The 15,992-nt window shown below is 42.1% G+C and overlaps 1 protein-coding gene across 1 annotated transcript in view; it reads left to right on the top strand.

The window, feature by feature from the left end:
• Positions 1–15,992, top strand: part of LOC126299097 (relaxin receptor 1) — a 756,631-nt gene that overhangs the window by 348,828 nt on the left and 391,811 nt on the right. Inside the window, exons 3-5 of the mRNA XM_049990771.1 lie at positions 7,114–7,227; positions 7,296–7,404; positions 14,975–15,043. Coding sequence (XP_049846728.1) covers positions 7,114–7,227; positions 7,296–7,404; positions 14,975–15,043 — 292 coding nt within the window. The remainder of the gene's footprint in view (positions 1–7,113; positions 7,228–7,295; positions 7,405–14,974; positions 15,044–15,992) is intronic.

Here is a 15,992-nt window from a genome sequence, read left to right as displayed (position 1 = left end):
TAGTAGCATCGAAGCTATTCCTTGATGTCTTAACACATGTGCTATCAACCTTGCCCTCCTTTCCCCCAGTTTTTTCTAGATGTTTCGCTCCTTGCCCGTTCTGCAGAGAATCTCCTCGTTCTTCATCTTATCAGTCCATCTAATTTCCAACTTTCTTTCATAGCACCCCATCCCAAACGCTTCGATTCTCTTCTTTTACGGTTCCCCCACAGTACATGTTTCACTATTCTTCTAATTTATTACAAAAGGCATTAAACATCTAACGTATCATTGAGCACCTAGTTGTGCACATTTTTGATCTTTATACGACTTATGATGTTTTCGGTTCAAATCCACCATTAGTAGCCAATGCTAAGTAGGCAAAGTTTTTCTATTTGACCGATACTCGAACATATCATCGACTGTAATGATTATGTAGGCATCAAGGGACGGGAAGTATTTTAATTTTGACCAGTATCAGTTAGCAAGTCTCTACTTGAAATAACTAAATGAAAAGTTTTGTACTGGACTGAGACTTTTACCACCAACCACTGACTTGCTATGTAACCACGAGAGATGTTAAATATGGTTCCATTCACAAGTAGCAAAGTGCGTTACATTTAAGCTTGAAATGACATGAAGTACCGCGTTGGACAGGGATATGAACCGAACAACTAAGTGAATCTTTAACGAAGCACTATCCAGCGCTAGGTACCAACTTTTTTTCACCAGTTAGGAGGTGTTCGAAATCGAAATGACGAGATAAAAAAATTTTCCTTTACTAGGATTTAAACCTATCACCTATTCCTGTTGTTTTCTAGCCACGAATAAACATTAAATACCGATTTCTTTCACCAGTAGTGAGATGTGCGCATGTTTGAACCAGAAATAACGTGACAAAAATTCTGTGCTGAAACATACCGTCGTTGCTGACCACAACCGAAGAGACTTTAACTATCGAGTTATTTTTCACCACTAAGTATGAGTGGCATATTTGAACGTGAAATGATGTGATGAAACGTTCTGTGACTGAATGTGCGGCGAAAACGGCATCTATCATCATTGTTGGCCACCCTCGAAGAACCATAAAAAAGCAAAATTATTTTTCTGTAATAGTTAGCTGTGCGCATACCTGAATTTGAAATGATGTGATGAAAAGTTTTGAGCTACTTCAGGATTCTAATCCAGACATGCATCTTTTATGGAGAGCTTGTGGAGTTAGGAATCTTGCGGAAACAACGTAATGATGGAAGCGGTCAGATTCCGCCAAATGGAGATCAGAGTTCGAATCCTAGTTCAGAACTAACATTATCAACATCTCAAGTGCAAACACAATAAGACGTAAACGTCCTTTCAACTTTCATTACAGTTGGTTTATTAAATAAAATAAAATTTCTAGTGCAGGCGTGGTTACTGGTGACATACTTTCTACTCGCCACAACATCTGCAGCTGGTATGGCGCAACCTAAATCGACTCTCCTCCACTCGACAGTGTAAAGGTATCCTATTTAATGTGGATTTGCAGCCACAGTGAAAACCTACGTTCTTCACTTTCGTTAGAACAGGTGAAGAGAGTCTGTTCGTGGTTGTTAAAAATGGTTGCCCAAAGTGCAAAACAAAACTAGACGTTATGCTTAGAAAGGTAGAATCAATCTAACAGACACACCGAACTACAACTGTGGCTGGCTCATGATTTTTCCGTAAAGGAGCATGTCTCATAACGGATGAGAACTCTGACCCCGTGGAGATGCACTACAGACTCTTCAGTACATTCTTTTCCATGTTCTACAGCATCGCCATTCACCAACTACCTCGGTTACCCAGTGCGTATCGTCAACTGCATTTAATAATCACTGAAATAAAAACAACATAATGGCTATCTGCACGAACTGGCAACAGCCTAAGACGGAAAGTTGCTACAGAAAGTGTTTCTTTCCACTTGAACTGTATGTGTTCGTGGTCTAATGGTAAACGCAACGCAATGAAATCGAAAAGCTGAGATGTAGAGTGTAAGCATCGTTTTACATTTTTGAACCGCATTTTGTCTGGTATAATTGTGTAGGCAGCAGGATTACGACCATTGCTCAGGCAGCATGTGATATGAAGAATGTTGAATTGCACTGCGCAACAGAAGCAAAGGGATATTTTCGAACCTCGATAATTGGCTTCAATTGCGGCTTAGAAGTTTGAAATTTGGAAAGGTGACTACAATCTTCCTCTGTAACGGTGCCAAAGCCTGGCGCAGGGCAACGGCGCTCTCCGGCTTGACGAAACTTCAAACAGCATGTTGTCGCACATGGAAAATAAAGGCCAGAGCTCACAAGACAATGTGAGGCTTAAGGTGGGCTTAAAGAAATCACATTGGCATCAAATTTCACCACAATTTTGCCCAATACCATCGTGAACGTGTCATATAATGCGCCCCACCCCTGTTACCCACATTTCATCCCTTATTTTTACGCCTCTGCAATGGAAGTCACAACAGCAAAGTTTAGCCTTGAAGTAATGCGATTAACTTATTGGGGGCCGAAGAAAATATTTCAGACACACTGCCACTCAGAATCGACACGGAAAGGCTTCAAGGTGTGCCATAAAGGACGTCAATGTGGCCACCCCTGCGCCGCTCCTTAGGGGATTGATTCCCACACATTTCGCTGTCGAAAACGACAGTTTTCAGTGTGGAGAGCAACAGGACGACGTTCTTGACAACATTTGACACTGCTGACACTCTGGACGATTCCCCCTTTCTGTAAGGACATGGTAAGTCAGCAAGCCCACCGAACGTGATCGCACCCGTTTAAAGAGCCGTGCAACCACAACTTTTGCTCTGGTGTGGCGTGATGGAGGTAGGAGTGGAGATGAGTGGGGGTCGACATTGACTTATGTGTGTACATGAAATCGATATGCTTCAGGGCCAGCGGCTTTCAACCATTACTCCGGCTAATTTATAGTTTCCAGCATGATGTGGCCGACCCTCGGCTCACTAACAACACGTCACAAAAATTAGTTACATTATGTTTTAAATGATTTAAGCATTATTTAAACTTTAGTTCACTGTAACCGGTATTACGCAAAGATGTCTCGTATTTAATTCTTCGTGTAAAAATGCGGCGTACTCTTTCTTCAGTTTTTTTTTTACTCTAGCTGTTTCATACACCTTTAATCACCCACCGTCCAATACCATACTCTGCACGTTCTAATTGTTTTCATCTGTGGTTGCAATTTTGGAAGTTTCTCTATGACAGTCATCTTCTACATCTACATGACTACTCTGCAATTCACATTTAAGTGCTTGGCAGAGGGTTCATCGAACCACAATCATACTATCTCTCTACTATTCCACTCCCGAACAGCGAGCGGGAAAAACGAACACCTAAACCTTTCTGTTCGAGCTCTGATTTCTCTTATTTTATTTTGATGATCATTCCTACCTATGTAGGTTGGGCTCAACAAAATATTTTCGCATTCGGAAGAGAAAGTTGGTGACTGAAATTTCGTAAAAAGGTCTCGCCGCGACGAAAAACGTCTATGCTGTAATGACTTCCATCCCAACTCGTGTATCATATCTGCCACACTCTCTCCCCTATAACGCGATAATACAAAACGAGCTGCCCTTCTTTGCACCCTCTCTATGTCCTCCGTCAATCCCACCTGGTAAGGATCCCACACCGCGCAGCAATATTCTAACAGAGGACGAACGAGTGTAGTGTAAGCTGTCTCTTTAGTGGACTTGTTGCATCTTCTAAGTGTCCTGCCAATGAAACGCAACCTTTGGCTCGCCTTCCCGACAATATTATCTATGTGGTCCTTCCAACTGAAGTTGTTTGTAATTTTAACACCCAGGTACTTAGTTGAATTGACAGCCTTGAGAATTGTACTATTTATCGAGTAATCGAATTCCAACGGATTTCTTTTGGAACTCATGTGGATCATCTCACACTTTTCGTTATTTAGCGTCAACTGCCACCTGACACACCATACAGCAATCTTTTCTAAATCGCTTTGCAGCTGATACTGGTCTTCGGATGACCTTACTAGACGGTAAATTACAGCATCATCTGCGAACAACCTAAGAGAACTGCTCAGATTGTCACCCAGGTCATTTATATAGATCAGGAACAGTAGAGGTCCCAGGACGCTCCCCTGGGGAACACCTGATATCACTTCAGTTTTACTCGATGATTTGCCGTCTATTACTACGAACTGCGACCTTCCTGACAGGAAATCACGAATCCAGTCGCACAACTGAGACGATACCCCATAGCTCCGCAGCTTCAAGGGCAATAAGACCACCTTTGGATTTAACAGCCACCTTTTTCGTTGGATTTACAGTTCAACACAAATAACTTTATAACGGCTTGGCATTTTTATAAATTCTTTCAAACTAGGCATATAACTCACCTACTTTAGAAAGTCGTACAAACACAGATATTCCACCGAATAAGCTAACAGTTAACTTACGTTATAGTGCTACATCTGCAATGTAACAAGAAAAGTTTGATTGATGTTAACATTATATCGCCGAGCCAGGTAGCGCACTGGTAAGGCATTGTAGTCGTATTCTCGTGCACGCTGGTCCAAATCTACGTCCGACCGTCGAGAGTTATGTTTATTTTGGTTGCGCTAAATGGCATAAGGCAAATTCCCGGGTGATTTCTTGGAAACTGACAAGGCCACTCTTCTTCCCTAACCATTGTTTGTGTCACACCTCTAATGATCTCATCGTCCCTAGGGCTTTATACCCTGACCCTCCTCCTCCTTCCAACGCCAATTATATCTCAGACTGATTTTTTTTACTGATTTGTTGCTGTTTTTACATGTGACTTGCATGCTAGGAGTAACTGCACGCCGTATTTCACAGGTGTTAGTATTGCTACAGTCCACAATGTTGTTTGCTTCTTTAACAAATACTAATCCGTACAGCTCCAAAATCCAACACTACGCTTCCCTACTTAATGAAAATGCAGAAGAAGACTTTATTAAAGCAAAATAACATAGAGAAAGAGGGAAGATATAAGAAACGAAAGAATGAGATTGGGAAAAGCAAGTTATTCTGAAAATTATGAAAAAAGACTAAAAAAAGTAAACAAGTTAGTAAGATAGTGCTAGACATAGGACGTAATTGGTCATAATTCTGTTGTTGTTTTATCTGCTCTTGATGAAGGCACTCCACCAATCGCAGTCCGTGACTCCGTATACGGAGGGCTGCAGAATCCCCAACACTCGGCATCGGACTCGTATATCTTGGCTTGCTTCAGTCTGGTTGATCTTCAGACTGTTTCTCGTGTTTTGGCACGTAGAGCGTCATCCACCGGAATGAAATCTTCTCTCTTTTCCGGCACTGCAGATCCCGCTAACGTAACATTCTGTCTTCCATTTCCCCTCTGGAGGACACACCAGTACTCATCAGGAACCCAGGAGTCCATACTCACAGTACGTCCTGGGAACACAATGCTTTTTAGCCAAGTTCTGATTTCATTCTAGGTTTCTTTACACTGTTTCCTCTGACGATGGGTCTACAGTGAAGCTGTGGTGTTAGCCGTTAACGAGCTTCACGTTCTCTTCCTCCCTAAAGGTTAAGATACATACGTAGCTCGGTCCTGGAATACGTGTCTGATAGTTCAGAACTGCACGTTTCTCTGCCATGAGCAATATACACTATCTCATCAAAAGTATCTGGGCACCTATTAGTGGACATTTATATGGGGTGTGTCCACCCGTCGCCTTCATGACGTCTTGAGCTCTGCTGGACACACTTTCAATGAGGTGTCTGAATGTCAGTGAACGAATGGCCGCTCATTCTTCCTGAGGAGTCGAAACCAGAGAAGGTAGCGCTGTTGAACCCTGCGGTCTGGAGTGAAGTCGACGTTCAAACTCAACTGAAAGCTGTTCCATTGGGTTGAGACCGAGGCTCTGGCCAAGTCAAATACAACTTCAGGGATGTTATTGTCCGCAAATCATTGCCTCACGTATTCTGCTTTACGTCAGTGTGTGTTGTCACGCTCACACAATCATCGTCTCTGATTTGTTCCTATAGTGCACCGAGTACACAATTCTGTAAAATGTGTTCATATCCTTGCGCATTCAGCGTTATCTTCAGCGTGATAAGGGGCCCACAGTCTAACCATGGAAAACACCTACATACCGAAACCCCCTCTCCTTCGTGCTTCACTGCTGGCACTAAACATGGTGGCAGGTAACGTTCTCCACGTATTCACTAACCCAGACCATTCCATTGGATTACCACAGAGTGTAGCGTGCTTGTCCACTCCAAATCACTCATTTCCAGTCACCCATTGTCCAGTGCCGCTGCTCTTGACGCCACCTGAGGTGTCACTTAACACTGACTAAGGGAATGAGGCGCTCATTAAGAGGTACACAAATGGCTCTGAGCACTATGGGACTTAACTGCTGTGGTCATCAGTCCCCTAGAACTTAGAACTACTTAAACCTAACTAACCTAAGGACATCACAGACATCCATGCCCGAGGCAGGATTCGAACCTGCGACCGTAGCGGTCATGCGGTTCCTGACTGAAGCGCCTAGAACCGCACAGCCACACCGGCCGGCTAAGAGGTACTCGACCACTGTATCTCGTTCATTTTGCTTCCCTACGCGGAGACGTTGTGCTAGATGGACTACTGACAGCACTTTGCAACCACCGAGTGAATCCTTCCGTTGATTTCATTCGATTTTGTACAGTCACCACCTGCAATGCTCGACGGTCCCTGTTCATCTACTCTTGGTTTAGTTGTGCTTGTTCCTTCACCTTTACACTTGCGTCGCATCACCAGCAATTGACTTAGGCAACTTTAGAAGCGATGCACTGTCCTTGATTGGTCTGTTACTGAAGAGACGCCTAATGATTAGTCGACGTTCGAAGTCACTGAGCTAACTCGTCCGAGTCTTCTGCTGTTAATATTCCTCTACTGATAACAGAATAGTCAACGCCTCCTTTTATACTGGCAGGTTCGCCTCTAATGACATCTAGTGGTGAAACCAGTATTACATGCGGCTTTTCGGATATTATGCTCATATTTTGTATATTTATTTTCACTTGGTCCTCGTCTGACAAATACTTTGTGTACGAAACGTTACGAAAATGAATGCTAATGGTAACGTTGTGTTTCGCAGCTGACTTGAACGGCTACTCGTTCGTGAACGAGATGGTGGGGAACGCGAGTGGTGCTGCGGTTGTCCTGGAGGCGGAAGGCGAGGACGAGGAAGAGGAAAACGAGGAGTCTTGCGGTAAGCGTATGCAGAGCGCGCGCCTGCGGCGTATGCGGAGCGAGAGCTGGATGTGTGGTGTGTTGCAGAGGTGACAGGCGCGCGGGCCGCCTGCTGGTGCCTCGGGTCCGCGCTGCGCTGCGCTGGCGTCGGGCTGTCCGCCGTGCCTACCGGCTTGTCACCAGACCTCACTCACATGTGAGTACCCTCTTGTACCGAGTCCATATGATTTTATTACACACAGTTTACAGTTCTTCATGCCACAGTTTACAGTTATTCATGTTTTTCTGTGATAATGAAAGTAAATACCAGTACACACACACACACACACACACACACACACACACACACACACACACACACACACAGATTTATATATACGAGGGCTATTCGGACTGTAAGGAACGATAGGTCGCGAAATGGAAATTCACATTTAAAATCAAAACTGTTTTATTTGCAACAGTTAGCTACAACTGCCGGCTACTTATCTCCATAGTCGCCGATCCGACTTAGACGTTTGTCGTAGCGTTGCACCAACTTTCCAATACCCTAGTTAAGTGCTTTCCGCCAATACTCTACGCTGGCCTACAGCTCGTCGTCTGTGCCAAAATGTTTTCTTCATGGCCAGCGGTTCATGTGAGCAGAGATGAAACTCAGAGAAATACAATTACAGGCTGTATTGAGGGTAATCAAACATTTCCAATTGAAAACGATGCAGGACCATCTTCATTGCCGCTGCAGAATGCTGCTGAGAATTGCCTTGAAGAAGAAAATTAACGACAGTTATGTAATATTGGCTGTATAGCTTCAGGCGAAATTCCTCACCAAGCCCTCGTACTTGGCGCCAGACATTATTGTTCTAGCTATCTTTACGTGCTCCCTGTGTACGCAGAACTAAAAAGAACGACGTAACGCGATCGACGGGCATACTAGAGACACTGCCCAATACACCTGTGCAAAACGTCATCGGATTTTCACTGTGGTTTCCATTTCGCAACCGATCGTTCCTTACTTTCCGTCTAGCCCTCGTATATCCTCATGTTACCATTAGCACTGGTGCTTAAGAAATTTAGGGAAACAAGACAATCTTAGGGGTGAAAAGTGATACAAAGGCTTTTATGAATTATTGTCAGAATAACCAAATGTATACAGTAAACAGATCGCAACTATGACCTAGTATTTAGTCGAACCTCCATTGCTCTTAATATCTGCGAAATCCTCTTAAATGTATTGATTGTATAAGGGCGGTGATTTTTCTTCTTCCGAGAGTGAGATCCAGCTAGGTCACGGCCTCAGACTGACGCTCATTGTGATAAACACGTTGTGCTAGGATGCCCCATAAATTCTCCAAGGGATTTAAATCCAGGCCTCTCGATGGCCATCTCAGAAGTGGAATTCCTTTATCTCGAAATCGCGACTTTGTCTTGGAAGACTTGTGAATCCCAGCGTATTGTGTTGGAATAGTAAATCATCATAGTCAATTTCTTCATGTATCCAGTACGAACCAATTCAGTTTCCAAACTTCCTGCGTAATCGTCGGACTTCATTTTAGGGTGCTAAACTAGGTTATCGGAACGTGCTCTTCTGTATGGAGATCATGCCAGGAATACTGAAAGCCATCTGACCCATCCAAATTAAACTTCTTCTCATCACTGAAAATTACTTTGTTCTAGTCCACGGTCCACGACATACGTTCTTCCGCAAACTTCAGTCGAGCCTTTTTATGCGTCTTGTTTAAAGGTGGCTTATGGAGCCGTTTCTTCATTGCCAGATCCGCGTCTTGAGCCAGGATTTGTCTAACGCCTCTGGAAATGACGTAAATGTAAATCAGCACCGATTTGAGAGAAACAAAAGCTGTCGACTTTTGCTTTACACGGAATCAAAAGAGTATCAGATGCTGACAGTTCTCATGCTCTACCGCATTTGCCGTTTTTGCCATACTGTGCACGCAGATAAAATTATCAACAACACAAGTGAACGCTCTAATTTCTTAGCCATCTGGCGATTAGACAGGACCATTTCCTTGTACATCTTAGTACTTGTTTGCTTTTCATCCGATAGAGGCTTTTCACGTGGGATTCAAATAGTTCAAATGGCTCTGAGCACTATGGGACTTAACTTCTGAGGCCATCAGTCCTCTACAACCTAGAACTACTTAAACCTAACTAACCTAAGGACATCACTCACACCCTTGCCCGAGGCAGGATTCGAACCTGCGACCGCAGCGGTCGCGTGGTTCCAGACTGTAGCGCCTAGAACCGCTCGGCCACTCGGGTCGGCCACGCGGGATTATCACAATAACTGCCGTACGACATTATCAGACACACCACCAAACTGTAACTGTAGGGATGTTGACATTCACCAGCTTATATTTACAGTGGTGTAAATTATTACAAAGGTATATGATTATTTGTGGAAAAAACATGTTTATTTACGTATTTAATGTTGCACGCGCCATTTCACTCCCACACTTTAATGCACATGTTACTCGTTTCGTAAAAAACTGTGTTTTCAGGAAAGTCAGAACATGTTCTCTCTTCTGACAATGCTCTCTTTTTGCGCAATAGTTTTAGTGTGGGACGATATGTGTAACATTCATTCTGAAGTCCCTACGTAGTAATTCTTATGACTTGCATATGCGCTATGAAAATTTGATCTCTGTAAGTCGATTTTTTTCTCAAGTAGTTTATATACTTCAGTTAATTTAAATATGCGGGGTCGTTTCGTTTCGTCACTGTTATCAACTAAAACTGTAGTCATGTATACTCTAAACATAGCTGACCTAAATAAATTCATTACTATTATGGTGTAACTTTTCCAATTCAGGTTATGGTCTAGATTTGCTTCTTATGATACAGGACGTAGAAGGTGATTAACGTATGTTAGTAGCAACAACAGGTTTCAAATTGAACCATGTGCTACATAACGGCTGATTGCCTCGAATTCAAAGTTCTTATTGTTGTGTAATGGACAGAGAAGTTATACACTCTATATTCTACCATGCAGGTATGATTAAGAAATAAATCACCTTTGTTTACTTTGAAGGTGTTAGCTACATCATAAAATACTACATGTGCCATAAAGTTCTGATTTAGTGGCGCAATGTACTTTATACAATGTGGAATACAACCTGTTCAGTTGACAGTCATTGTCGAAATTCCAAATATTTACTACTGATAATATATTGCTGTGCTAGGCGTTGTTTGACCTTCTCTCATTTAAATGGAAATAGTGACAACAAAGCTAAAAGCCTGTAGTTTTTTTAACTACTGTTTACTTTGTTTTTCATGAAGTGACTTGACAAAAACATGTTTAAGCCTGTCTTGAAAAATACCATTTTAAAGAGATTTATAGCTTAAGTAATTGAGGCAATAATTGATTACCGTGCTACTGATCACATCATAAACATGAAAGTATTTGTTTGTTTTTCGGCTGCGTAGGCTGTAGCTGTAGTTCTTTCCAAAATCTGTAGAATAACCACTAAGTAACTGAGCGAACATACATTACATGCCACTTGCAGAACAAAATGTAAACGCGTCTGCAATTTGCGTAATTGCTCATTATTTACTTTTAGAATAATTTACATATTTACCTTATTTATCTTTTCAGGCTCATTTTGTAATATGTTTCAAACAGGTCTTATCTTCTTAACAGAGGCACTTGTTGATTTGGTAATAGTGTCATTTCACTGTTCACACGATTTTGCTTATATTCATATGACACTAATTATTATTTGATTAAACTCTTACTCCTTAATGTGAAGTTACCTCTTAGTGTTCCACGATATTCTGATTCCCTTTACAACCCAGGGATTGGGATTATCTAATCTACTGATACTGGTTACTCTTCTTAGGACAATTGTTCTCAAAGTAGCGTGTAACTACCGTATATTACGCAATGAGTACTCTGTATGGCTTCCAGTCCGTACGACTTTTGGACTATTGGAATTACTCAATTCCCTTAACATTTATTATTCATATGGTTCCCTGCTTCTTGTTAAATTTGTCAAACATTATATATTTCAGCCGTTGAGTATCACTATCTGAGATACTGCTAACTTCTGGATTTATTCCGTTAACTGTTAACTTTTGTCAACAACACACTTTTTGAATAGGTACTGATGTACCTAAAAAATTTATTTTAAAACATTCTTCGCAATACGAACACATTTTCCATGACCAAGTCGCGACACTTTGTGACAGCCACAAAAATTAAAAAAAATTACAAGTGTCGTTTATTCTCGTTGACCTGTATTTACAACATACTTTTTAAAGTTATATAGTTGTGTAAAAGGAACATGAAAGTGAAAAGATGAATATGAAATTTGTTATGAAAAGTCCATCCACTACTAACACCAAAATTTTTGGGTCAAGTTTTACTGAAAAATTTAAAACAATTCCGGAATATGACGGAAGATATCATTAAAATCAGTAACAAATTATTTTATTTTTTAATACCTAAGTTACATGGCTAGATATAAATGTTTTGAAAAGATAGGCATACAGTATCCCCCCCCCCCCCCTCCCATTCCTGGGACTACGAGTATTAAGCTACTAAGTTAGAAACCATATTGTCCATACAGTAACTGATCACAGTCATAAAGAACTTCAGCAAATATAGATCATTAATGAGTGTAATGTTTAATATTTAGTTGACCTTGTCATGATATAGTTTTGATCTCTGCATGGAGAAACTTATGGTTGATCTTAGCGTCATGCGAGTTTCGAATTTTACATAATTCCACGTACAACCATGCGAATTAAAGAGGGGGGCGCAGTACATAAGGCACTGGACTTGTATTCGTGAGGAAAGCGGCGCAAATTCCAGCTTTACTATTCATATTTAGGATGTCGATGTTTCCCTAAACCGATTAAGACAACTGCGTGGTCATCCATTTGAGCACTCTATCTAATTCCTTCCCTAATCCGTTGATTGTTCGATATCGTCCTGGACTACATCTCTAAAGTATCATCTTACAACTAAGCTACTATGCTTTATACTTTCGACTGAGATGTGCTACTCGATTCGTGATTACCTGTCATAATAATCATAGGTTGTAGTAATTCACAGAAAATCATCGACTGAAACAGAAGTGGCGTTCCCTATGGAAGTGTTCCAAGCCCTCCGTTGTTCCTAATCTGTATATACTGATAAGCCAAAACATTATGACCACGTGCATAATAGCTTGTTTGTCCGTCTTTGGAAAGAAATACATCACTCATTATGCGCATCAGGTATCTGACAGTTTGTTGAGAGGTTTGTGCAGGTATGTGGCATTAGATGTCTACACACAGGTCGTGTAATCCTCGTAAATAATGGGCCCTGATTTGCGTACGCGTTGATGGGACCCGATAGTGACACAGATGCGTTCCATAGGATTTACATCAGGCGAATTTGGTCGCCGAGACATCAACGCGAGTTCACTATAAAGCTGCTCAAACCACTGTAGCACGACTCTGGCTCCGAGACACGACAATTATGATGCTGAAGGATGACATTTGGCATGAAGGGATGAAGGTGGTTCGCAGTTGTCAGTGTGTCTTCGATTACTACCACAGGTCGCATCAAAGCGCAGGAGAATGTCTCCCACAGCATAATGCTGCTCCCACTAGCCTGCGTGAGTGGCACGCTGCACGTTCAAGCAGCCGTTCACCTGGAGGATGCCGTTTGTTGAGACGACCAGCGAGCTAGTGTAGCAAAAATCTGAGTCACCCGAAGACCCGACAGGTTTCCATTGATCGATGGTCAAATCCCGATTGTCTCGTGACCACTGCAATCGTAATTGACGGTATCGTTGGGTCAACATGTAAACACACAGGGGTGATCTGCTGCGGAGCTCCATGTTCAACAACGTACCATGAGCGGTGCGCTCCGAGACACAGACAAGCCTCCGAACACCACGTTTTGTGAGTCCAACCCTTCAGAGCCTAAGGGTAGGCAACGCCACCGGGCAGTGGTCATGATGTTTTTGCTTATCAGCGTAGGGTATCCCAGACGTATGGTCAATATTCATGACTATGACAAGAACAATTATTTGAAGCAAAAAAAGAAAAAAAGAAAAACTTAATATGAACATATTCCTTATTCTGAAAGGTTTCCACGCCAGAAGACATTTAACGTAGATTGTTATTTATTTTCGGTTGTTTCATTCATTTTCTGGTTTATACATGCACACATGTACAACAGTTAGTGAACATTGTAACATGCGTTTTGCAGTGTAATGTTTGCCGTACACGTCTTCATGGGACATTCATACGTGCAGAGAGTCGCCGTGTCTTGATAGTACGACAACGCTGGACCATTTCAACAGCGTGTTGCCGTTCCTGCGCAGGTCTTTGAACTACATGTTCAGTATAAAAATGTGAATGGAAGAACACCTGTTTCACGCAATGTGCTGAGAACTCTGGTAAACACTCTATGATCAGGAATTCGACGCTTCGTAAAACGCTGGCGGTATTCTTCGACCGTAGCAGAAGCATATCTGTATATACTTTATTAGTGTAGATTTTGTGGCGTTTTAGCCAGAACGTTTATAAACACTATTAACCGATGCTTCTCTCTGATGCACACTCAGTCCCTCGCACTTACTCACTTACAACATATCACGGACAACTGCACTGTCGACGGGCTAGATTAACAGCAGAAAAACATCCCGAGCAACGACACTGAAAGCAACGAGGTGCGTTGGGCTAGAATAAAAAGTCAAAAATGTTGGATGGATAAGAGACGTGATAAGAGATGACTTAGACAAAATTTTTATTTGGTGTGACGAATGCAAAAGAATGAAGAGAAATGTGAAGTTAATGCAGATCTGTAGGAAAAACAAACCCATAATGTTAGAGTACAGCATTAGTAGTACGCTGCACGACACAGTCACGTCGATTAAATATCTAGTCGTAACGTTACAAAGCATTATGAGATGAAATGAGCATGTAAGGGTTGTAGTAGGGAAGGCGAATGGTCGACTCCGGCTTATTGGTACAATTTTAGAAATTGTGGTTCATCTGTACAGGAGGTAGTGCATAGCACTACTGCGAACTATTGTTCAAGTGTTTGGGATGCGTTCCAGGTCAGATTAAAGGAAGACATCGAAGCAATTCAAAGGCGTGCTTCTAGATCTGTTACGCTATTTTCGATGAACACGCAAATGTTACGGAGGTTCTTCCGAAATCAAATGAGAATCCCCAGAGGGAGTATGTCCATGTAAAGTTTTTGCTTCAACTGAGCATTCCTATTGTATCACTGAATAATGACCATCCCTCCTGGGACACCCCATATGAATCCTTTTGCAGACATTCTGATCAGTCATCTTAAATTTTTGACGGAGGACATCGAAAAAGTTCAAACAGTGGCAGCTCGTTCGTACTATCGCTTAATAGGTTACGGATATGATATTCGAGTTGGAGTGGAAATCATTTAAACGTAAGCTTTTTCCGTTGCAGCGATATCTTTTCACGAAATTTCAATCACCAGCTCTTTCCTCCGAATGCGAACATATTCTGTTGACGTCCACCTAGATAGGCACATAGGAAGAAATGATCATCGTAATAAAATAAGAGAATTCAGAGCTCTCACAGAAAGATTTAAGTGTTCGAGAGTGGAATAGTAGAAAAAGAGCGTGGAAGTGATTCGATCTGCCAGGCGCTTAAGCGTGAATTGCAGAGTAATCATGTAGACGGTAGAATATCATCTATATATGTATATACTGCAATATTTATGCATATTACGCCTTTTTTTTATTTACCGAACGCTTCCTTATGGTTTTCAGGGTGCTGAACAACAATTCAATCCAAGTGATCGCTGCTGACGCCTTCAGTAATTATTCATTAAACGTCCTGTAAGTAATTATGTGGATTCTGTATTCGTAGCACCTTATTACAACCTGTACATATTTTTAGTGCACATGTTCACCACAACAACTTGACATGATACGTAAGTGCTGCAAAATTTCAAGTCTGTGCATCGGTCATAGACTTTGTAAATCTACTTTACGTGGTCATCAAATGCATTAACTTAGTAAAAAAATCTATTTGTATGGAACTCTGTTTAATTTAATTCACAGTGACTTGTAATACAGACGTGAATTTATTTGTACATAAGGGACATTCAAAAAGGAACGACTGCAGGCTGTAAAATGAAAACCGCTGAAGGGATCGTAATGCCACTGCCTACTGAAGATGATGTGGTCCTTATAAGAGCGCTGAGACGGCAAACTCGGTGCTAGAGGGACATGGACGCACACCCACGTGACTACAGAGCACGTGCCGATAGTCCACTGCACTCAGTAATGCTGAATACCGAGCAATGGAGGCTTTAGAAGATGATCAAAGGACTACAGTGACTTTCTTTAAGGCTAATAGTATGAGGGGAAAAGGAATTCATCGAAGAATGGCGTTAGTATTGGGAGAGCATTGCGATTACGACGCTCAAGCGACCTCTCAGGCAATGGCTGCCACCGCAACTTGCCGGCCTTCAATAGTGAGGGCATCGATAACGCGGAGTTGCGTTCCAGAACGCGTGCCATCGGCCAACTACATCCGGCCGCCCCTTGATCGCCAGTGACACGTCTTGACACTTGCAATGGACATGCAGTGCTTCTTGTACACTTGTGCTGTTTTTTGATGAATCTTTATTCCCAGTTCTGCTGTCAGGAAACGCACTACACACGTTTGCCCTTCTTTTAAAGCCTGTGTTTCACTGTTTTCAGCACGACTGAGTGTAGTAGATGCGCGACGCCTGCACGTGCTCGCTCTGGCGTCACATGCATGTGGGCCCACGTACCTCCA

Source organism: Schistocerca gregaria, chromosome X, assembly GCF_023897955.1.
Source record: "Schistocerca gregaria isolate iqSchGreg1 chromosome X, iqSchGreg1.2, whole genome shotgun sequence".
In the NCBI taxonomy this organism is placed as follows: Eukaryota; Metazoa; Arthropoda; class Insecta; order Orthoptera; family Acrididae; genus Schistocerca; species Schistocerca gregaria.
Note: the sequence above shows the minus strand (reverse complement) of the source record. Positions and strands in the feature narration are given on the sequence as shown.